Below are 23,577 nucleotides of genomic sequence, written 5' to 3'. Positions count from 1 at the left end.
TGAATGGACATGCGTCAGGGATTCCAGGGTATTAGCTCTATAGTTTCTATGTTTTGCTGCAGCAATTCTTATTAGATAGTCGTAAGCAGTGCATATTATTGGTTATAAATTAATACAATAAAATATATTGCAAAATTTGTGGAGCATATGATAAGCGAGATGTAGCTCTCCATTGATTTGTCACACATTTTCCTACAGGAAGAAAGCTCATTGTTTGTTTAAAATGAACTGCACTAAATGTGATTAAGCTGATTATATATGGAGAGAATGTTCGTTTGCGTGCACGATTTGTCTAAAGTGAAGCTAGCTTGCTAGCTAGGGCAAAAACATATTAAAATCTTCAGAACATCTCTCACAATAACGCATAAAATCGGCATAATCTCCTTGCTGGGCTACTCAACCAACTATGCCTTAGCTAAGAGAATGGCTCTAATGCACCTTCAAATGTAGTTACGGTTGTAATCCACCACAAAGAGGTAGCTACTGAGTACATAAAACATTATCTTAATATTGATTTGCAAAAGTAGCACATCAAACAACCAGTTCAATTAATGATTCTAATTATTAACCATTGAGCTAATACAGGTAAAATGAGTCTTTTACGACTAAAACCTGCTGCTAAACATATAAAACAAGCTAAACATATAAAACACGCGTGTCGTAAGGAAAGCTTTTTTTAAACATCATCGCTTTTGAACTGAATGATTATTCTAAAGATAAGCAATTAAACGCTAAACTTTACAATCGTAACATTTCTTAAAAGATCAAACATTAAAGACACTTGAAAAACACTGAAAATAGTGAAAACTGCAGTATAAGCCACAATCAGCAAATAAAAGGACAATATATTATAGATAACGCACAATGTTCGAATTAATGAAGCACTACACAAACAATGCAACCACAACACCTAAGCAAACACAGAAACTAGCATCCACGTTTGAAGAGTCAGCGAGGGGTGTTTGAATTTAAGCTAGGCTGCTCATCTAAAAGTTTCCAAACATCTTGTATAGATGAGCCTAACTCGATTGAGTCTAGTGCAGAGTCGTGGACATCTCGACGAAGTGGTTCAGCAGATGAATTAGGCTGATCTTCCACTGCCACTACAGACACACTCTCTCTAACCTTCGGATCTGCTTTTGCAGCTGAACTTTTCATCCATGCAATGTTGGACTTCTGTCTAGTTTTAAGAGAAGGGGCCTCATACACATTTGAAGGTTTTCGAAGCCTGGATTGCGGATGGATAGGTTTTCCTTTAGCTTTAAAAGAAGAGCTACTTGTAGAACTTTGCTCAATGAAGTGCGGAAAATGATCAGGCTGACCTTTGCATTTCCCTTTTAGTACAATCTTTGTCTTTTGTTTAGTTGGAGGTGACCCAGGTGCATTTGTTTTCGAAGCGTTTTTGTGAAGGGGAGTAAGTGATGCTTGAGCTATGTTTGTTTTCATATATTCATATTGTAAATTCTCGAGTTCATCTAATTTACTGCTTACAGCTCGGCTAACTTTCGAGTCTAGGCGATTAGATGGTACATGAGGTTTAGTAAGACAGATACCCGCTTTTGTCAGCTCGGATCTCAATCGGTTACTAAGTTCGGTTAAAACAATTTTCTCTTTGCTGAGCTGAGTGATTCTAGACAAAGCCCGAGTCAATTCATTACCTTTACCACTGCTGTTTTCACCACTCTTTAGTAAATTCCTCAAACGCTCATTCTGAAACAAAAGCAAACAAAATGGAATGATAAAACAACATCAAATCATGAAACCTAGATAAAAGTAACCTCTTCAACGATTTTTAATACGAAAAATGGCCAGATAAAAATCTTATGTGTAATGAAATCCAACTACCGAGTACAAAATATCAATGTAATAAAGTGTAGAAATACCTCATCTTGCAAGTTCTGTATAACTAACTCTTGAGCTCCATAGTTGATGACATTCCCAGAACGAGCGTGAGACATTTTCAGCGCTGAAAGCTCAGTGGAGAGCTGCTCAAGTTCTGTGTTGGATGTTAATAAATTCTTGTGATATTCAGCAGCTTCTTCACGAGAGCTTTCAAGCTGCACTTCCAAATCAGAAATTCTCTGTTTAAATGAAGCTGTATCGGTTTGATGCCGTCGAGTTACCGAATTGAGCTCATACTTTGCTTGATCTAGTTCAACTTGTGCGCTTTTGGGTAAAGCGCTTAATTTTTTCATTTCTGCCTTCAGACTCTCTATTTCAACTTGCTGCTTCCGACAAGTGGCTGTAAGCTCAACCTTTTCTGATCGCAATAACCCAATAGATGAGTTGAGAGCTGCGATCACCTCTTTTAAGGCACTATCATCGCCAGAGTTAACTGCATTGATGATCTCGGAGATGGAGCATGCAGCTTTGGCAGAATTTCGTTCATTTTCACGATATTGTTGCTTAAGCTCACGAATTTCCTGTTCTAGACTTTTTACATATATCTCATCTTGTTTTCTAGATACGACTGTACCTTTTACATGATTATTGGCAATACTTTCCATTTCCATTCGCATTTGAGCTATGACATTTTTCAAATTTGCATTTTGTTCTCTCAATATATTTAATTCACTTTTGTTGTCGCTAGCCTGATATATAGAAGAGGGCTGTGTTATTGTTACATTTAAACCGTGAGCACGTAGAGTACCATAGGCATCTGCAAGCTCTTTTTTTAGCGATGTTATGGCCTGCTGATGTGTTTGAACTTCTTTCTCGAAACGTTTATTCAATGCCTCAGCATGCTCCTTTGCAACAGATAATCTTGATATCAGCTTTTCGCTTTTGTCATGCTGTTCTCGTTGAGCTTGATCACATTTCTGCTGACAGTCTAGTTCCAACCTAGCTCGCTGTCTTTCACCTTCCAAAAGCTTTTCATTCGCTTTGGCCAATTCAGACTGATAATTTTCAATATCGGTTGTCCGTGCTTTGAGGTCCTGCTTAGTTCGGTCAATACTTTTTTTGAGGTGGTTTATTTCCTCCTGCAGAATGCGACTATTGTTGTCAGATTCTAACTTTTTGAGCTGCTCTTCAAGCTTGTTCTTAGCTACTGCATTTTCTTCAATAATCTTTACCTTCTCCTTAGTCAAATCCTCAAGTTTCCACTCCAGTCGGCTCACCTCAGTCTCTTTATCAGAAATATCATCCTTCAATGTATGAATAATATGATTTAAGTTGGTCAGCCTATCTTGGTGATCGACTAAAATCTTCTCATTTCGTTCGGAAGTTTCTTGAAGTCGAGCCTCAGCTTGAACCAGTTTTCTTTCATATTTTTCAACTAATGATTTTTGAGATGTTTCTCTGTAAGACAGTTGCAATTCCAAATCTTGAATTCTTCGAGTGCACATTGCACGATAATCCTCGAGTTCCCACTTGCACTGCTTGATCTCATTTTCAAGCGATCTTTGAGTTGCTTCTGAATTTTCAACAGCTTGTCCTTTGAGAAGGCGATCGTCTCTGAGCTGTTCTGTCTCAGCCGTTAAGGAGGCCACACGGAGTTGTTGAGCTAGAAGATTGGATTCCAACTCCTCGACTCGAGTTTTCCAATCAAACTCTTGCCTTGACATCTGATCATCAAATACAACCTGGGCCTCATGTTTCTCTCGAACTCGCAGTTCTTTTACCAGCTGTAAAGAAGATAAGTTTCACTAGAGGCATCTAACAGAAGTAATTGAAACAGAAGCAATATATATAGCAAACAACATTCTTAAAACGTCAGAGTACTTCCAAACGAGTAAAACCAACATGAAACTTAACATTCAAGGATTGTAGGGGCCTCCTTTGTTTAAGAATTTAAACATTTAAGTGAACTCGCGAGTAATAGCAGATTTAAATTTACTCAATGCCACTTCCTTTTGGGAGAACAAGTGCAATAATATACAAGCATAAGGATAAGCTCTATGTGAACGTTAAGTTCACCAAGGTAGCAATGTTGTGCAATGCAATGAGAGAAGAGAGGGGATCTACCAATGAAAGTTCAAATAACTACACAACGTAATGCATGATCTCCCCATATCCTTCTTAATCGTGCCACCGAATTAACAGCCAAAACTATACAAACATGGATGATTGTATTTGGATTTATCACTGTTAGCAAAGCCGCCATGCAGTCAGCTCTAATTTCACTCCTCACCAATATACAACATTTTCAGGTTTTTTCTCGCACATACTCGAACAGCCAAAATGGTGCTGCCACACCTAAACCTTTACTATTTCATGCTTCTACTAAGAAAAGTCAACTATGGCAAAGTGCCTTGGAAAAAAGTCAAAATATTAACATCAAAGTGGTTTCTTGGATATTTACTTCTAAAGCATCTGAGCTTCCAGAGATGGCTTTTTATCTCTGGTGAAATCATTACAAAAAAGTCTATCACAAAAAGCCCATCTGGTATGATTAAAAGAAGGCAAATATTGGCAAAGGAAAAACATTTTATACTCAAAATAGGATTTTGAATAATCTTCATCACTAATGGCCCCGCGTCAAAGGAGGGCATATTTATGTATAATTAATGATTTTGTCGACTGACGACTGTGTAGGCCTTTGGCAGGGCATTGGCCAACAGAGGGCGCTGTAAGATGGGCTAACGCTCAACACGAGCCAACAAGGCTGCTACTCCATGCGACAAACTACAGATAAAATCAGATTGGCTTTAAGCGATGGTAATGTGGATTAATGGAGGATTAGAGCCCAAGTTTGTGGAGCGAGAAAAAATCAATTAGTTGATAAATCAAAAGATTTATGAATTCATCGCTTGCCCAAACCACCAGGACACGAGCTTTAGAATATATGAGATCACTTAGTCGATAGCGGACAGCCATAGAACCCTCAAACCACCACTTTTAAGAAAAGAATTTCTTACACTCCATTTGTCAACTTAATCTAGTTCCGCCCATGAACCACTTCAAATCTGCTAGACTAGAGGAAGGGAGAGAATAGGCGCAGGGAAAGTATAAAATACCTCCTGTACATGAAGGGAATTTCCGGTAATGCATCCCTAAAAACTATATGTTTACCAAAAAGGAATAGAGCAGCTAATCCTAGGCAGGGCCTCTGGTGTATACAATAGATGCGAACAAGCTTGGCTCTTCAAAAACATTCCTAGCATAACAGTGAAATAACAACGCATAACTCAACCCATATTCTCCGTCTAGGCTTTGCAACAGAAGAAACTAGGAAGGTGCGATGTATGAACATATAGAAGCATTTAACTTGAGCACTGGTGAAATATCGAACAAATGGGAAGGCGCTGATGTTGCGGCTAGTAACGGTTTGTATTAGGAATGCTAAAAAATTATGTTAGCTGCTTTGTCATGATTGGCGTGTTGATTGGAAATATTTTTTACAAATAAACTTTGAAATACACCGCCAAGCATTTGATTTACAAAAAGTTTGTTCCAAAATAAAATAAAATTCACGATAAATTCTAAAAATAAAATTATTAAAGATATTTGCTAAAAGTTATCCGGCTTACATTACAGACGCCATAGCAGAAAGTATTATGTGTTCAAGTCAAGGTCAAACGACTCAGTTCGCAATTAATGTCTCCAGTTTTGCATTGCAGAGCAGCTATTACATAGTTGAAGCAAGCCCTAGCATCTCCTGCTGCTTCTATTTAGTCTACGATATACTCCGACCTTTACAGCAATTAATAAACCTACCACATACAAACAAACCATAGACATAAATCAAAGGGTGTATAGTTAATCAAAAAAACCAACCTTTAGTTTCTCATCGAGAGATCTCCGCTCCGACTCCCAGTCTAGCCTTTGTCTTTCAAATGCCTCTAGTCTATCCTTCACATTTCTTGCTGACTCGCTTCTTTCTGCCTCCATCCTTTTCTGGTAAAACTTCTCTTTACTATTAGCGTCTTCTTCCAGCTTCTTGCACCGTTCCTCCGCCTCATGCAGTTTTACTCCAAGCTGACTGGCAGCGTGCAACTGCTGGTCAAGGCCTTCGCGCAATTGACCAATCGTGGTGTCATTTTGCTCGAGTTCCTCATCCCGCTCTTGCAGAAGCCTCAGGTTATACTTGAAATCCTCTTTCAATTGTTCAAACAGAGTAGTGCTAGAAGCAATCTGTTTGTCCTTTTCGTCCAGCGCATCCTGAAGCCGCTGGAGATGCTGGTGCTGCAAGGCCCTGTACTGTTCTTCCGCCTCACCCAACTCCTATAAACAGTCGAGTCTTCAGGCCAGGCCGGTCAGATAGATGTTCATACAGCCATGACTCAGAAAGTCAGAGTAGAGTTGTCTACACCAGAGACGTACAAGGATACAATCACTGCGTTTCCATGCCTCGAATGGGTTCGGAGTTGCCCGATACCGACGAATCACGCCCTACTGTTTCAACGATTCGAATCCATCAGCAGCGAGCATTTTTATAATGTTGAATAGTACTACCACAGCGAACGCCTTTGCACAAATTTACCGAAGCAAAATGGGTTAAATGCGTTTGGATTTTACCATTTCTATGATTCCGAGTGGAAGCAACTCCGAACCCATTCAAAGCATGGAAACACAGTGAATAAGAGTTCTAAAAAACACAATAAAAAGTGTCACCTTTTGAGAATGAGGATTTAAAATCTGATTAAAAGCGGAGCAGGTGCGTCGTGAGGCTACTGGAATTGCGTATGTTAGTAGGAGCCGTAAAACGTCGGCTTAAGAAAGATTAACTCTTGTTAAAAACTGTGAGAATTGCAAAAGAAATTATGGTGCTGAATACACCATGGATGATTTTGGTATGAACGAATAAAGACAGCTATGGAAAATAGGTAACATGATGACGGGAGAAATTCCCAAGAAAATCTTAATACTTCTAAGTAATATAACGTAACAATAATGCCAAGCAGCTTCAAAGTGAACTTCCTGTTTAATAAAAGCTGCTGTTTTATTTACAGCAGTGGCGAGCATGGCCGCCTTCAAAACTGAATGCATGCCAACAGAGAGGTTACCTTCTCTAAAACTTACAACTTTTATTAATCAAAACTCTTTTAGAGCAAATGCACTTAATTTTCAATAGAGCAACTATATGTGGTATGTATCTTCCATAGACTTATACCTTGTTCATAGACTTGAGCGCTCGCTCCATGTTTCCCTGAGACATGTGTACGGAGCCGAGTAGCTTGTGGGTGGAGGCAAGGCTAGGTGAATGCTCTCCGTGTGTCTGTCTCTTAGCTGTCAAGGTTGACTTGAGTAGCTGTAACAGATGAGACACGATGTCGACAGCGCTAGACAGTATCTTCAATTTTGTTTCATATTCCAGGCTTTTAAGAGCTTGATAAAGTATAGCAAATAGTCTATTACTATTGCTATTACTATAGCAAATATAAGCAATGGCAAGAGTTTTGGTGTTAACAAACATTTTCATCTATATGGCACACACTTACACATGCGCACACATGTGTATAGTGAAAATACAATTACAGTAAGCGTTCCTACAACTCAAATAACCCGTTCCAAGAATGTTTACGTTATAGGGATTTCACGTTATAAGAACAGTAAAATTCACGTAAATTGCCTAATCCGTTCCAAGATCTTTCCTAACTCACCTCTTTGGCCATAAAAAAGAAAAAAACTTGAGTTGACTTTTTCAATTTGCGGGCTGTACTGTAACTGCAGTACTATTCGTTTGCATCGACAATTTTTCACTTTCCACTACAGTAGTAGCCTGCAACAAAGTAGGCACTACAGTAGTAGCCTGCAGCAAAGTAGGCACTACAGTAGTAGCCTGCAGCAAAGTAGGCACTACAGTAGTAGCCTGCAAAGTAACCATGCTCTCATATATTAAAAACCTTACATGATATTAATTACCGCTAATGATAATAATGAAACAATTGAATGTAAAATTGTACACGAAGGTCTGACAGTATCTCTTTTCTGATGCATAACCAGATCAAAGCTTTTCATTGGTGGTCAGAGATTATCAGGCAAATGATTAACCATGAGATTGCAATTTCAAGACGGACCAGAAATAAAACCCGAAAATATTTTGTTCTGCCAGCTGACAGATTATCTACCCATAACTGGTGCTTTACTATAATTATTGGATCGACTAGTTACCAACAACCGGATAGCTAGGTTCCCGAAATCTGTAAACAATTCTAGATTATCCGCGACATGCATAACCATTATATTGTGAGACTTTTTATGCAAACAGCATGTTTTTCCCCCGATGAGTTTTTCTGTGACCTAATTACACTTCAAATATTATATGCAACAAGACAAACATCAAAAATTTTATTTTCAAGGGTTAACTTTGAAATCTTTCACTCTAAGCCATTCATAGTCATAACTGTTGAGGGTGCCATCAACAGACTGTTTGTGGCACAAATTACCACTCATCTTGTAAAGCAACTGTATGGAGATATAAATGTACGAAACATTTGACAGCGCTTATACAGAAGGGTATATATAGCCTGCTTGAAACGAAGGTTTTTTAAACTATGAGGGAACAGTGAAAAAATTCATATGGTGTTCACGTGAATAAGGCAACACCTTAACCGATGCAATCTAAAAAAGATTTACAGATAAAAGCAGTCAACGGGCGAAGTTTCGCAGTTGTTATTAAGCTGAATGTCTTGTAAGCTGTAAATGGCTTAGTGATTTTCTCTCCAGTAAAGGCATTAAAAAGTTTTATAGCATGCACCCTCGATACTGACAGGGGATGATTTGAGAAAATATGCCACGAGTACTGCCATCTAACAAGGAGTAAGAGATTGGCAACTCTGATAACATAATATTGATGACTTTTTATCTACGCAATAAATAAGGCCTGGAAATATAGGTATAGATACACATAATTTCAACTGCATATATGTATAATAGATATGTTTAGCTTATGCTAACTGTATGCATGCTGAAATTGCATGGTTTGTAAAATCATCAAATCTTTCGCAGCAACTATTTATAACAGCCAATGCTATCATCTCCATGACATTTATAGAATTCTACTATGCATAAAATAATTTTAAACAACATATATTTTACAGGACATTATATAGCGCTTTAAATTGACTAACCTTTTCGCAAAGCACCAAAAAAGATTCATATGAAAAATCTTAAATCTATACGAGGATTCCAATAACATTCATTTTGAGGATAGAATGTTCTTTTGGTTTCAGTAAAAAATAAGGTGAACACTGCCAACTGCAACAGGGAGCAAACTGGAAGACTAACCGTAGTGCCCTGACATGGCGACTGACTTGATTTTCTTTCAAGTGTGTTATGAGTTTACAAACTCTGTTGAATTTACGATGGAAAAGAGAAAGGTTAGCATGCTTGGAATACCTCAGCAGGTACAACATTCACGTCTCATCTACCATCATTAGCTCAGTTTAGAAGGGACCATTAATTATCTGAACCCGAACATTTCTGGCAAGATTAACAAAAACATCGATGAAATACTTCTAAACATAGCAACACGAAAAACGTTTGATGAAAATGGCCCTGCTTGATTTAATCAGCTCATGAAATACAACTACATGTATAAGTAAAAAAGTGTTTGCGTACTTCGATGGCTTCGTCGGCACGCTCCGTCCGTATCATGAGCCGCGCGAGCTCATCCTGGCATTTGAGAGTCTTCTCGTGATTCGGCCCGTGAATAGACTGGTATGTTGCGAGAGACTCATTCAAGTAGCTTTCAGCAGATGCTACAATTATACATGTAAAACAGATTGTTCATTTCTACTGGATGACAGGAAGGGAATGTCTGACGAACAAAATATCCCTAAAAAAACAAGAATAATTTATTGATGAACGAAGACTTTCCACCTTATTTTAGAGACAGAGCATTCTTACGGTATTATCACTAGGTTTGCACGTTCCACAAATGTTTAACCACAAACCACAATGCCCTTTCAAATGGATGATTTGCATGATAATAAGCAATTTCGACTACTTAGTGCATGATTATGTTTGAAAAACTGCAGTAGTTATTAATATAAAACCTTTTTCGCCATTCACAAGGCAAACAGAGAGCATAAACAAGAAAATAACTTAATTTATAGTCTAGCAAATGTTCAGCATGGATACAATCATCCATAATATTTTATGTTTATGCTGCGATAAGCCAGAGCATTACACTCACGATCACCGCAATGAAATGGAGAATACAGCCCATATTCTACTATTATAATGCCCAAATTAATAGGGGGTAAAGTTTCGTTAAGGCTACTGCTAATCACCTTCCTCACCTGCGAGTTATTACTGATAGAGCTAGTACATCACTCGTTTAAAATATGATATAAATGTGGCATGCTTCTGAAGATTAGCGAATTATAAAATTTGATCGGTTGCGTTGTTTACCTAGGCAACCATGGTAGTTCCAATTATATGAACAGTAGTTAGTACTGTATTATGGTTAGTTTAGATATTTATATTATAGGTGTTTTGATATTGCCACTAACACCTGGCACTTGCCCCCAGGAGTGTTTAGGTGAAACAACCTCAAAACAAATTGCAGTCAAATGAATTCATGCAGTTCATGGGTTTCAATCAGTTTTACTGTGAAGATGCAATGAAGATTGTCCATAATTAACAGGCTATTTAGGTTAACAATGATAAAAACATCCAAATTCTAGAGGTTTGCCCCATTTGCAGATCTGTAGATGATATATGTTGAGAAGCAAGAAAATTCAATACAAACTGATGAAAACAGCTGTTTTTCTCAAAAATGTCTGAAACAGAGTAATTGATGTGCTCTCAGAGCAGTTCTTTTTCATATTGCAAGTAGTTTCTCTGAACGAATTACAGTGGACCCGCCACACCACATCAATTTGTTATGGATTCGGGATCGTAAAAATGTTGTGTAGAGGAGTATATGAACCCTTAATAATTATCTAATGAAAATACCCCCATCGGCAAAAGCCATCAAAATGTTATATACGTAGGATACATATTCACAATTAGCAACAAAAAAGTATAGTGACCTATTACATGGTTATGATCTGCAATAAAATGTAGCATTCCTTGTAGCGTGTACATGTCATTTTCTTACTTCTCTTTTTAACATCATTATCAATCTTAGGAACCATGGCTAACAAATTGAAGTTATATATCTATATATAATGAAATTATTTATATTAAATATTATATTATATTAAACACTGAACTGCACAATAAATTTGATATCGCTTCACATAATCAAAATCAAGCCTTTATGAAACACAAAGAATGCTGAACTGACAAAGAGGAGAGAGCACTTGTTCTTTCAGGCATTGTGGGAACGATTTCGGCAAACATCCTAACGGCATTTTCGTGACTCCGACATATGCAGCGCACCGACCCGCCAAATTTGAATTTCGAGAGACATTTTTATGATGCCGTATGGTAAGGAAAATGCCGCAACGAGGGCTGGAAAAACTGTGTTTCACAACTATACGACAGGAACACCATAACCCGGGGTCCATTATACTTGCAAATGAGTTGCTGATAAAAGTACTTTAAATATGGTAACCAAAGTTCAAGACCTCAATGTTACTATCACATTCATCAGTTCACGCCTATTTGGATCTTAGCCATAGACATTAGATACACCTTAAACAATAGTTCAGGTGATTTTATCATTTTATCAGGAACCAAAAATGCCACAGTTAAAAGAACTCTTAGGCCTAAAAAATTACTCTAGTGCACTTCCGGAGGGACTGAAAATACTAATTTTCAGCTATGCTAAATGTAACGCTAATCCAATATGAAATGAAGAGAAAGAAGATTATGGAGATATCTATTACTCAAAATTAATGTTTTACGCAAAACATCTATTATACGTGTCTAGAGATGGTTAAATGGATGAATACAAATAGAAGGCTAGCCAGTAATCACCTCAGCTTATGATATATATGCTAATGATCAAAGAGTAGGTGCTAAGCAAAGGAATGATCATCAGATGGGTGCGGAGAGAGTTGAGCTAAGGCTCGAACGTCGCATACATTTCCTTTGGGGTTTATGAGCCAGAAACTCAAATTCTGAGTAATCGAATAAACATATGGACCCACGCAATTATGTGTCCTATAGGAAATCCTTGTCATTTCTTTGGCTACGAACAAGGGTATTGAGTAATGCATTTCTCATTCAACCACTGTTATATATAATAAAACTGTAATCAAAAGAATCTGATATAAAAACAACTGATGTCTCTTTTACAAAATCTAGTAATCAACTCAGCAAATGTACCTTAAAAACACCTCGATGATCAGCAAGTGTTTGGATATGTATTCATGTTGAAGCTAAAACAAATTGTGTGAAAAACCCCTAAAACTGAGCTTCCGCAAAAACTGAATAAATACAATTAATATGTGATATAAAACAAACCAACCTTGTGAAACTAAAATGGCAAATCTCAAAAACAAAAAAGGTGATCAACTATACAGCTTGAAGATTTAGCTAGCTCTGTATTGAAATTTCCTGATGACAGTGATTACTACCAGTCTAATATGGCGATTATCTGCTATATTGAACTAATTGAACTTCAAGTAGATTACATGCCAGATGTTGGCACTAACTTGTATATGTTGGTTATATACATGTAGATAACCATGCAGTATGGGTGAAAGGTGTATTCCAGTTGGTTATAGCCGCTAAGACACTACTTATTGCAATGATTCTCCAGATTATTGTGTTTTATTTATGTTGATAGGAAGAGTAGGACGCATAAATGGCCAAACAATGTGGTCGACATATGTCTTGCTGATGCACCTAGAGAGTATAATCTCCTACCATACGTCTGACTTGTGGGGTATCATCTTGCAATGATGTCATATTTACTGTACCTATCTGTAATAGGCTCTATCCATATCCATCTACTGGTTCAAAACACGGATAACATCTATTTGCGGCCATAAACATACTTCCGATGCATTTTCTGACATTGCTTAAGCTATTGCCGCGTATCATTGCTTGCGTTGCTAATAACAATGTTTCCACTTCACTTTTATTGTCTTTACGATTGGTTGAGAATTGAGTAGAATATTTCTAATACTTTTATGGTTGTCAACCGTACGCCGACTAACAGTGGATGTTGTCCACACCTACAGATGAAAATACGAACGAAGATGCTCTTAGATCGTGGTTGTTACCATTTCGATCGCATTTTAAGCCAATTATTACAATCTGTTCTTAAAAATGTATGAACTGTAATGTATCTAAAAATGTAAGACTTTGAAAACAGAACTTATTAAATCCTTGACACAGTTTGGAATGTAAGTTGAGATTAATTTAGATGAACAACGACAAAAAACTGATGCAAGAAAGCAATGGTAGTGATAAAGCTGATCATTCTGCCACCTTCCACTCTGCAGCAGTATTAGATAACACCAAAGCTCGAGTCATTAAAAAGAAGGAATACCTTGAATATTTAATCTCCCATTACTACTTTGATGCTTTTGAGAATTGGCAGGCGAAAAATAAGGAAAGAATATAAGCATGCAATGCTTTACCATGCTGTGAAATTGTTTTTAACACGATTTCATTTACAAATCAGTCAGGCTAAACAGGCTAGCCAGGTTTTCATGCATTTGTATGCTGCTGATTAATCCTTTGTAGCTCCCTTCAATATACAGCAACAGTTGAAATGATGAAAATTCATATAGTTTTAGTAATCTTTGATACATGAAAACAAGAATAATTCCAAAGATTGCTGTTTTTGAAAGCGAATTCTCCTACCAGAGTTAAACCTTTGAATTATCACTTCAATAAATAAATATGGTAGTTTTCAAAGATTTACATCGAAATCAAGTTTATATTGGACCTTGTAACTCCTACTCTAGTCTTTCATATCCAGTTTGCTATAATAACAATAAATTTATTGCAGCTGCAAACAAAGATTTCAAACAAATTAATTAGGCCTACTAATAAAACTTTTGAATATATATAACCTAAAAATCATAATTATTGCAAATCATAAATTTAAAAAAAACAGAAATAAGTTAATAATAATGAAGAATACCCAAGAGTTTCGAAGTTAGTGAACCTACTTCAATAGTAGGCTACAATCAACTAGAATTGATAGAATTTTTATATTTATGATCTTTCCCTACTGCCTAGACACTGCCTGAAATTATTTGTTTAAAGGTTGACTTGCAACAAAATTCACATTACAGTTATTTGGTATCAAAAGGTTCACTATGTCTTATTCTGCTGGGTCGTAGGTTCAAAATATGTGGAAATGTGATTGCAAGCTCTTAAAAGCTCAAAAACGAACAGTTAAAAAACGGTCGTCGGTTGGAATCCCTTTATTTTAATGATGTACTCAACTAGACGTGGTTATTAACAGAAGGCCAATAAAACACTCAATATAATATAAACAGATGGAAAATAGAAACATGGTGAACCTTTTTATATCAAATAACTGTAATGTAAATTTTGTTGCAAGTCAACTTTTAATATCGGTTGTGGTCTCCAGTGTATAATAATAACTGTTGCCCCTTATATAGTGTAGGGGAGGGTGGGGCACGTTCCAACAAAAATGCATTTCTGGGTATAACGTTTTCGTAAAATATTGGAATATAATGTAGATAATCACAAAGGATGCAGAAATATGTTTTCCGTTTGTATGCCAAATTCCAATTCTGCTGGTTGTATACTTTGGAATATATCACAAAAGTACTAATTGCATAATTGGTGCGTCAACGTGCCCGGTAGGGGGAACGTTGAAACACCCTATGGTGCACGTTGAAATGTCTTTGATTGTCATAGTAAATTTTAGTTTTAGAACTGTGTTTTCTTGAATTTATTTTTAGCCAAACAATTAAAACTTCTACCAATTATCTAAGCAAGAAAAACTTGAAAAGAGTTTGCTTGAACTTCAAAACACTGTGTAGGGCCCTACAACAGTCACAACAAACAAACTTCCACAGTAAAACAAAACCTATATATGTATACATCTACATATCTCTCAAAGTTCGTCTGTAAGTGTTACTGTGGGTTTGCGTATGTCCAGCTATAGCTATTAAAATCGTTGGATTTAAAACTTCACATTCTGATGTATTTGAGCTCACAAAGATTGCAACCACAAGTTTCAAATTCAAGCACTCTACCACTGAGCTATACAAGGCGTGTTGACCAAAGTCACTATCATATGGCGTATGCACACGTTAAATGACGCATTACTTGTAACTCTATGAATCTCTTTGAAACTATGAATTCTATTCTCTTTGAAACTCTATGAATTCTATTCTCTTTGAAACTCTATGAATTCTATTCTCTTTGAAATACAATGATTTTTCGTGTTTTCTTGACCTTCTATTTTCGATTTTTTGTAAGGCTCATTTGATAAAAATCACAGTCGACGCCAATTCTTTTGACACAAACAATTGTATTATTTCTGTAAGAAGAGAGTACGATATCTCATTTTTGCATTTGGACCAGTATCGAGAGGTACACCAGTATCGTCATATTCACAGTTTTGGTGGAGAGCTTCTGGTGGAACAGTAATCATTTTTCAAACACACACACTTCTATGCAAGAACTATTATTATTAATTCGACACGTTCAGGATTTTTATTTTGTTTTTTTAGTTTGTATTAATTGTATCATTACCGAATAATCTTTTATTGTAATCGTAGCAAAACCAATTTAATTTAGCTACTACTTGCTAATTATTTTACATTTACATTTTAACCCTTTTATAGTTGTGTAACTTTTTAAAAATTTATTTGCCCTGCATGAAACATTTTCCTCGTGATATAAAGTTTGAAAGTTAGCTGTTTGACAAAGTTTGAAAACCTTTACAGCTGTTTGTATTTTCGCTCTTAATTTATTTCAACTACACAAAACACTTTTCTCATGATATGTAGTTCAAAAGTTAGAATGGCAAATGTTGTAATATGTTAAATACAAATCGATTTTTTGTCTAAAGACTTTTTTATTACCAGGGTAACGCCGGGTAGTACAGCTAGTGTTAATATAAAGATTAAACTTTTCTTTCTATATATCAGTATTTGCAGTCATGATATCAATATTGTCCAGAAATTTAGGGGTTCATCGTGAGAATTAACTTTTAGCTACGTCATCAAGGTTTGTATTAAACAACAGTTTCAATGCTACTCGAGCTGTTCCCTCTATAAGAAGAACAGAGGGGCAAGTTGCAACATGTTGCAACTTGCCCCTCTATTCTTATCATTAAAATGTGTTGCAACTTGTCCCATACCCTTTGTGTTTCAACGTGCCCCACCTGACACTGAGTAACCGGAATGTTCATCCAAACTCAGGATGATGTAACATCATGAAGTTGGTGGGTGCATTTTAAAGGGAACACATCTACAGCTGCCTCCGCTGACTTTTGTTAACATGGGATGATGTACAAAGAAGATATGCGATCCTCTAAATTTGGATATAAACATAAAAGATAAAAAGTTATCAATAAATTTTACAAAATCATGGCTTACCTAAATTGCCGCTCTTTTTATTTCATGCAATTAGGATATGTCATAAGATGACCTAGAAAGCTCTTTAATTAGTGAGATAAGAATTTAAAATGATGTAAACAAGCAAGAAATTTGAGGACTGTTTTAACGTGCCCCGCGTGGCAATGTGTCCCATTCTCCCATACACCATTGAAGGCAAGTTTTGCACGACTGAATTTCCAAAAGTTAAAAACTCAAAAAGATGCAATGAAGGTAGTCCATGATATTCAGCTTTGTTGATCTTCTGCAATAGACTAAAATAACTGTTATGTTCTACAGAAATCTGCTTGTGGTTTTCTTCACATAAAATTCAAAAATTTTGTTCACCTAGCAAATCCCTATATTTTGGATGGTATACAATTATGGGGTCAGTGAGAGTCAGATCAAACGATACCACAGGTGGGGTCAAGAAGAGATTCCAAGTATAATCCCAGGCTTAACATTGATAGGTTAGGAGTCACAAATCCCAGCCAAGACCCAAAAGCAAACCCACACACCTTTGTCAGTTGATTGTAAAGCATTAGTAAATAATTTGGAAAGATTCCACATGACTTCAGTCACGTTATTACTGGATAGCGAGACCGCTATTTCCTCGAGGACTCGTGCCAAGGAAATAAATTTGACTAGCAACTTCTAGACACCGCCAAGTTGCATAAATCTATTTAGAGAGATCCTCAGTGATGTCTGAGACATCCTGAATTAACCTTTATGACAACAGCTAAAGAAAAGCGCAGACGATGCTAAAACGTCCGAGTTTGAACGAGTCATAATTGTAAATGTAGAATTTAATCAAGATATTTTGTCAGCTGCATTAAACAGGAATTCATCAGAGGTTTTCTCCAATTTTCTATACAACTAGAAGTGAGAAGTTGAACTCAAAACAACTTTGCCCTTGCTATATTCACCATAGAAAAGAAATGAGAAAATTCAGTAAGTGATGCAATATGATAATTTACAGGAGTAATCAAGGTAAACGCTTCTTCCAAATGGTCACTGTTTTGCTAACTGTGTATATTTGAGATGAAAACCGTGGTTGTGCTGGTCACTAAAGGACTAGTGACCAGCTGTTTCAAGACGATGAAAAACAGCTCTCAGTTTGTATAAGGAGAATTAACCTTACGTATAATGAATTCATCATGCCAACCGTTTCAATTTTCCTAAATGTATCTATTACGCAAAAGGCATAGCTCAATGCTGCATACTCCCTAACAGTAGGGTATGCATATATACAGATAGCTGTCGACTTATGACCGCGTTTGGTTCCGGCCGGTTGTAAGTCAATTCAGACGTAAATCGACTCTGTATATTCTGTTGAGTCTGACCTAACTTAAATGAATTTAGCTTACTAAACACTTACTCGAAGGAAGTTTTAGTATGTATTTTAGTAAACTTCAAACTTTTAACTAATTTTATCATTTATTTGGTTACGAATCCGTTTTTACCATAACGGATAACGCTGAATATGCCATTGCGAGCAATGTATATCTCTTAATAACGTATATAATCAGTACACAAATCGTCAAATTTTAATTTCGAGAGAAATTATTGTTGATATCGTGTGGCAAAAAAAATCTTAATGAAAATAACAAAGAACGGTTTACACTACGCCTCGCACAAAACTGCCTGACCTTGCCACGGATGTGGTCGTAGAGTCGGGTGAATGTATGTCCCGTAGGTCGTAAGTCGACGACTACCTGTAGTAGAAAACAGTTCAAGTTTTCTTTCAGCCCCAAAAAGATCCAAGTTTATGGTAAACCAAACATGACATTCAGCATTTGCTGGGGTACAATGTGCTGGTCAATGATTTAACGCCACATTTACTTGCCTGCAATAATCAACAAGTTTAGAGTATTGACTTTAAAGAGTTGTCTTCTTTCGCTCCAAAGTATGTTTTTATAAATATCTCTATATTAAAAAGTTGACAGCTTTCGCACAATCAATGTGAAAATTAGAACTCCCAAAGAGCTTGCATTGAGGTGAATTCGGGTGAAGCATGCATTAGGTGAACTCAAATGAAGCCGGCATTAGGGGATTATTGAAATCCCTATAGAGCCTATTCTAAGGTGATCGTTGGAACTTCCATGGGGCCTGCGCTAAGGTGAACTCCAGTAGGACCTACATTATCTGACATAACTAGCTCTTGCAATGTTGCGCATATTGGATTATTGTACAAGGATACAATAACGCATCCTTTTTTATTACAGATAATAAAAATATTTTCGGCTCTCTACATCGACGAGCAATAGCTTATGCGAAAAAAGCCTTAAATACGACTGAAATGAGCATCTAAGGAATAAATCTGTGCAATCAGTTCTATTAGCTATGATTCTATGAGCAACTACAGAGCAGGCTCAGATGTATTTAACAGATCTCAAAGTTACCACCTCGACTTGGCTCAACCTAGATTGTTGATGTTGCAATGTTACCAAGAAACAAACTATAAAACCATGAATCAGACTAATCCATAGAAACCCAGTGATAATGATCTGCCAAAGATGAACTCTCTCACCTCATAAAACACATGTACACCACATGATGCATGCCACTGCTCTCCGCGGATAAAAGATGTCATTTTATTTGACACTTCATTAACAGATCAAACTAACAATTGAAAAAAATGGATTTTTTGAGATTTTTGCAAAAAGTCGCCTTCCGGAAATAGGACAAACAACTCCACAAAAAATTTTGATAGTTTTTATGCAGAATGCAGCGACTTTAACAGAAAAAAAAACATTTTTATGAATTGGCTAGGTTTAAGTAACGCCATGAGAGATCCGTAAGTACAATAGCCTGCAGCCAATGCGCTACTAGCAGATGCATGACCTTCAAATAAGCAGTCGTATCATCCAACTGCACACTGCATAAGGGCAAACACAAGTAATCAGTGTTGTAGTAATAGTATTTATTTTAAATGAAAGCTCTTGAAAAATGAAGTTCAAAGTCGTGCCAATAGATGACGTCTGAGATTAGAATGCTCAAAAATACATTCATCATAAAATCATGAAGATAATTTCAACACTGACCACTATTTCTACAACTATGCAAGGAATCAAAATTTGTGCCAATAGATGGATGTCTAAGATTAGCAGCTCCGAAGTTGTGTGCACTATTCAACCTGAGAAGATAATTTCAAATCCGGTCAGTTTTTCCACTGCCATCAAAAAACCAAATTCATGTCAACAGATGAATGTGTGAGATTAGAAGGCTCAAAATTGCATTCATTATTGAACTGGAGAAAATAATTCTAAACATGGGAGATATTCCCACTACCATCAATTAAAACCGAATTCATGCAAACGGATGTATGTCGGAGATTGGCAGTTTTAAAATTGTATTTCGCAATGAGACAGAGAAGATAACTCTGCAAACAGACCAGTATTTCCCCTCCTTTCTATAAAACCCTGTTCATACCAATAGATGGATGTCTGATTTTAGCAGTTCTAAAATTGTATTACCAATAAAACAGAGAAGATAATTCCTCCACTTGTCTGGTATTTTTAAACCTATCCAAATTTATGCTAATAGAAATTATCTGAAATTGGCAGTTTTAAACTTGTACTCCATCACTGAAACAGAGAAGATAATTCCACAGCCTGATTAGTAATTCCACTACTATGATCTTTGTAAATTATGTGCTGAATATGAAAAAGACACGAAATCAATGAGCAAAGTGAGCAGTAATTTTAAACTTCACGTGGCACCACTCATCTGCCTGATCAATGACTGCTTATTAAACCTGCCCTTGAATTGTACAAGTAAGATTCATCTCTGACAAGTATGCTGTTTTAGCCATTTTGAAAGTATTGTTGAAAGTTTGTTACAATAAAACAGCAGTATGAACAACGTAAATATTTTAATTCTATAATGTAAATTCCGCATTACATAAAAAATTTATGTAAATTTTTTGCTTCGTACTACGTAAAATATTCCATATAACGTAGAATATCAAATCAGTGCAAATTCCCAAATTTGATTTAATTAATGATAATTTTGTAGTTGGCCTCAAAACGTCGCTTTCTTTTTTCTGGCTGCACTTGTGAGACAAAACGACATACGTATAGCGCAATCTCTATGAGATATACATTCGTATACAAGTTCTATGACATTCTAGTTCACCGTGATGGATCATCAGATGTGTCGACAAAACAGAATAAGTAGCAGTGCATATGCTGATAAATACAATAAATCGATTGATTGGTGTAAGGGCTACAGCATTGGTCTACCAATCTGAATTTCGCGAGTTGGAGAATCGTCGAAAGTTATTTTTTATTCTAGCCTTAACCCATAAAGACAGATAGACGACGTACAAGTATACACCGCTCTTGTTATAGTGAAAATCTTTTTTTGTTTTACTTTATTGTACATTTAGATCTAGAAAAAAACTCATTGTAAATGGGCGTCGAAACTTATTGTCAAAATTGCTGCAACCATGAACCATAAAACGAGTGAAAGTAATTAGAAAAATCAGAAAAGTTGTCGATACAAACCAATAATACTGCAGTTACAGTACAACCAGCAAAGTAAAAAGTAAGTCTAGTTTTTTTTGTATGACCAAAAGGGTTAATTTGAAAAGATTTTGGAATGGATAAGGTGATTTACCTGTATTTTACTGTTCGTATAACTTAAAATTCCCAGAACAAAAACTTTCCTGGAATAGTTTATTTACGTTGTAAAAGCGCCTACTGTATATTAGCAGCACCTGGTTGTTAATCATACTACTAGCTGCTCGCCTACGTCATGATACATACCAAAATATTATGATCATTTGAAAAGTGTAAACTTTAAGAGTTGTCCTTTCCTTTGTTCTGTTCAAACTAGAGCACTACAGGAGTTGTCTTCTTTTTAAGAAGCAGTGAGCCTGGCCTGTTATTAGTCAAGGCAAAAGCACAAACTTCGGTTTTAATTTAAAATGAAGCTACCAAACTTCAATAAAAAGTTACAAAAAGCTTCAGTAAATGAAAACTGTTTGATTGGCATTGCGTGTCAATGAATACTCACTTTCAGCGTCCCCCTCTACAGAGGCAGCCCGAGCGTAGGCTAGGGCTAATTGGTAACCCGTTTCAGCTAACTCCTCTGTTCCTTCACTGTAACTGCAACATAATACACTTGCATATAATTGAACTAAGAGAAATATATCTACAAAGAAATAACTATTATTGGATAAAATATGCTGGCATTCAAAGGTATCAGGTAGCCCAGTCAACAACCATGGCATGTTGTGAGTGATTTTTAAATATATGATGAATTCAAATCTGCTACTCCTAGCACAATTTACTATCTCAAAATGAAAACACGAGTTTTAAACGATGAATGCAAAAACACACCTTGTAACCACAACAAATGGAAAGTCAGAATCCACATTAAAACTCACAGGTTTATTTTTAGCGATCTTAAAGCACATAAATTACATAATTTCTTTATTGTATATTTCAATACATCAGAGTCTTGGCTTTCGAATGAGCTATTGTTTGCCATGGTGAGACAGACATTGGTTGGTGTTTATAGGAGTTCCCCAAAGGAAAAGGTTTACTGGCATAGTCTCGAAAATTGTGACGTCACAATTTTCATACTCGTTGTTGTGTGCTCTTACCGCTTATTTATCAACTACGAAAGTGACGCTAATGACAGGCGGAGATAGGACAACTCCAAAGAACGAATGACGACAAAGGAATCAGTGTCCTTAGTTCTCCATGTACATATTATTTCTATGATAAGTACATCAGACTCCAAGAACCATATTATATTTTCCCGATGATATTATGCACTAGCTCCTTATTTTTAATGCGATGTTAAGGGTCACGACTGAGACTAATTAATTTCAAGCATTGCGTGATCTCGCGAAAGTGCGATTGACATTTAGTCCTAGGGCCACGCAACCGCAGGTCATAATTTAATCAATGTGATTTCATTACCTTTATCAACGACAGTACATTCATTGAAGCATAAATAATTAACCCAGAACATGTGTTTGTTTTGGTCTGGCGTTAGCACGATCGCAGGTATTGTTGATTATCTAGAATCTTAGTTTATTATTAGCGCTTTCCGGGTTTAACAGCACCGATTGTCACAGAAAAACGCAGCCTCAATGGCAGCGAAAGGGATCGACGACCTAAAGCTAAATGAGAATTATGACGCCACATTTTGAGTACCTGAACCAAGTGTTTTTTTTTGCAGGACGTACTTTTGACACCCTATTTTTCATAGTTCTATTATTCTTTGTGTATTGAATATAGGCTCATTCGAAAGCCAAGACTCTGATGTATTGAAATATATAATAAAAATTATGTAATTTATGTGCTTTAATGACTATTTGGGTTAGATTGTGCTTTGGGTCGAAGCCATGAAATATAACATGTGCTAAACAATACAATGATAGCAGGTCTCATAATTTATCGCTATTGTACGATTAGAGTTGTTGGAGCTCAAGTTACTTTGCTATCTGAAGAGTTACTTTGATATCAAAGCTTTTATAAATCTATGAAAGTTGTGGGACATCAAGGAGATTAGTATGTAAGTAGGATATAAATACAGACTAAGTGAACAGAGATCTTGCCTTCATGTTTTTTCAACTTAACAGACGATATGACAAGTCGTATCTTGTCATAAACAATAACATTTTTGCAATCATGAACTAACAAATGTGTGAATGTTGGTAATTTGATAAGGAATAAGGATTGTTGGTATCTTTTTAAGAGTATACAGGTGTGAGGTGATGTAAAGCGTGATGTAAGAGATGTGAAGTGCAGGAACAGTGTCATGAAGTGCAGGCGGGGTCTTCCAATATACCTAAATTTGTAGCGACAAAAGGAAAGAATTAATAAGAGGAAGATGTGTTGAATAATTTTTGAGGGTGAAGCAATTGAGCGCAGTGAGAAGGAATGGAGAGTGGTTACCTGAAGATTGAGAATTTTTGAGAAAAAGGATTTTTGAGAAGGCTTTTTGAAAGGACAAACTATGTGTTGAAAATGCAGTAAACAAAAGAGGTTATAAAATGGAGGTGGTAGCAGATGTCATATCACGCAGGCTAGAGCTAAGTCAGTACTATTATTAAAGGCTATTGGACTCAATGATAGAGAAGTGCTCAGAGGTGCCGAGTTTAATTAAGATGGTAAGAGTTCCAACTATGAGAAATGTATAAACTATGAACGCAAAAGGGCATAACATCCTTATTGCTAGACAAAAA

General features: G+C 36.3%; 1 protein-coding gene across 1 annotated transcript in view; it reads right to left on the bottom strand.

Annotated features, from left to right (window-relative positions):
- Positions 1-623: 623 nt before the first annotated feature.
- Positions 624-23,577, bottom strand: part of LOC137399428 (myosin heavy chain, cardiac muscle isoform-like) — a 32,157-nt gene continuing 9,203 nt past the window's right edge. The window contains exons 6-11 of the mRNA XM_068085530.1: positions 21,393-21,484; positions 9,505-9,644; positions 7,055-7,192; positions 5,719-6,165; positions 1,884-3,626; positions 624-1,710 (exon numbers count right to left, since the gene is read on the bottom strand). Coding sequence (XP_067941631.1) covers positions 949-1,710; positions 1,884-3,626; positions 5,719-6,165; positions 7,055-7,192; positions 9,505-9,644; positions 21,393-21,484 — 3,322 coding nt within the window. The 3' untranslated portion in view covers positions 624-948. The remainder of the gene's footprint in view (positions 1,711-1,883; positions 3,627-5,718; positions 6,166-7,054; positions 7,193-9,504; positions 9,645-21,392; positions 21,485-23,577) is intronic.

The sequence above is a fragment of the Watersipora subatra genome, chromosome 7 (assembly GCF_963576615.1).
Source record: "Watersipora subatra chromosome 7, tzWatSuba1.1, whole genome shotgun sequence".
NCBI lineage: Eukaryota > Metazoa > Bryozoa > Gymnolaemata > Cheilostomatida > Watersiporidae > Watersipora > Watersipora subatra.
The sequence above is the reverse complement of the archived record's forward strand: the minus strand, read 5'-3'. Positions and strand labels throughout refer to the sequence as shown.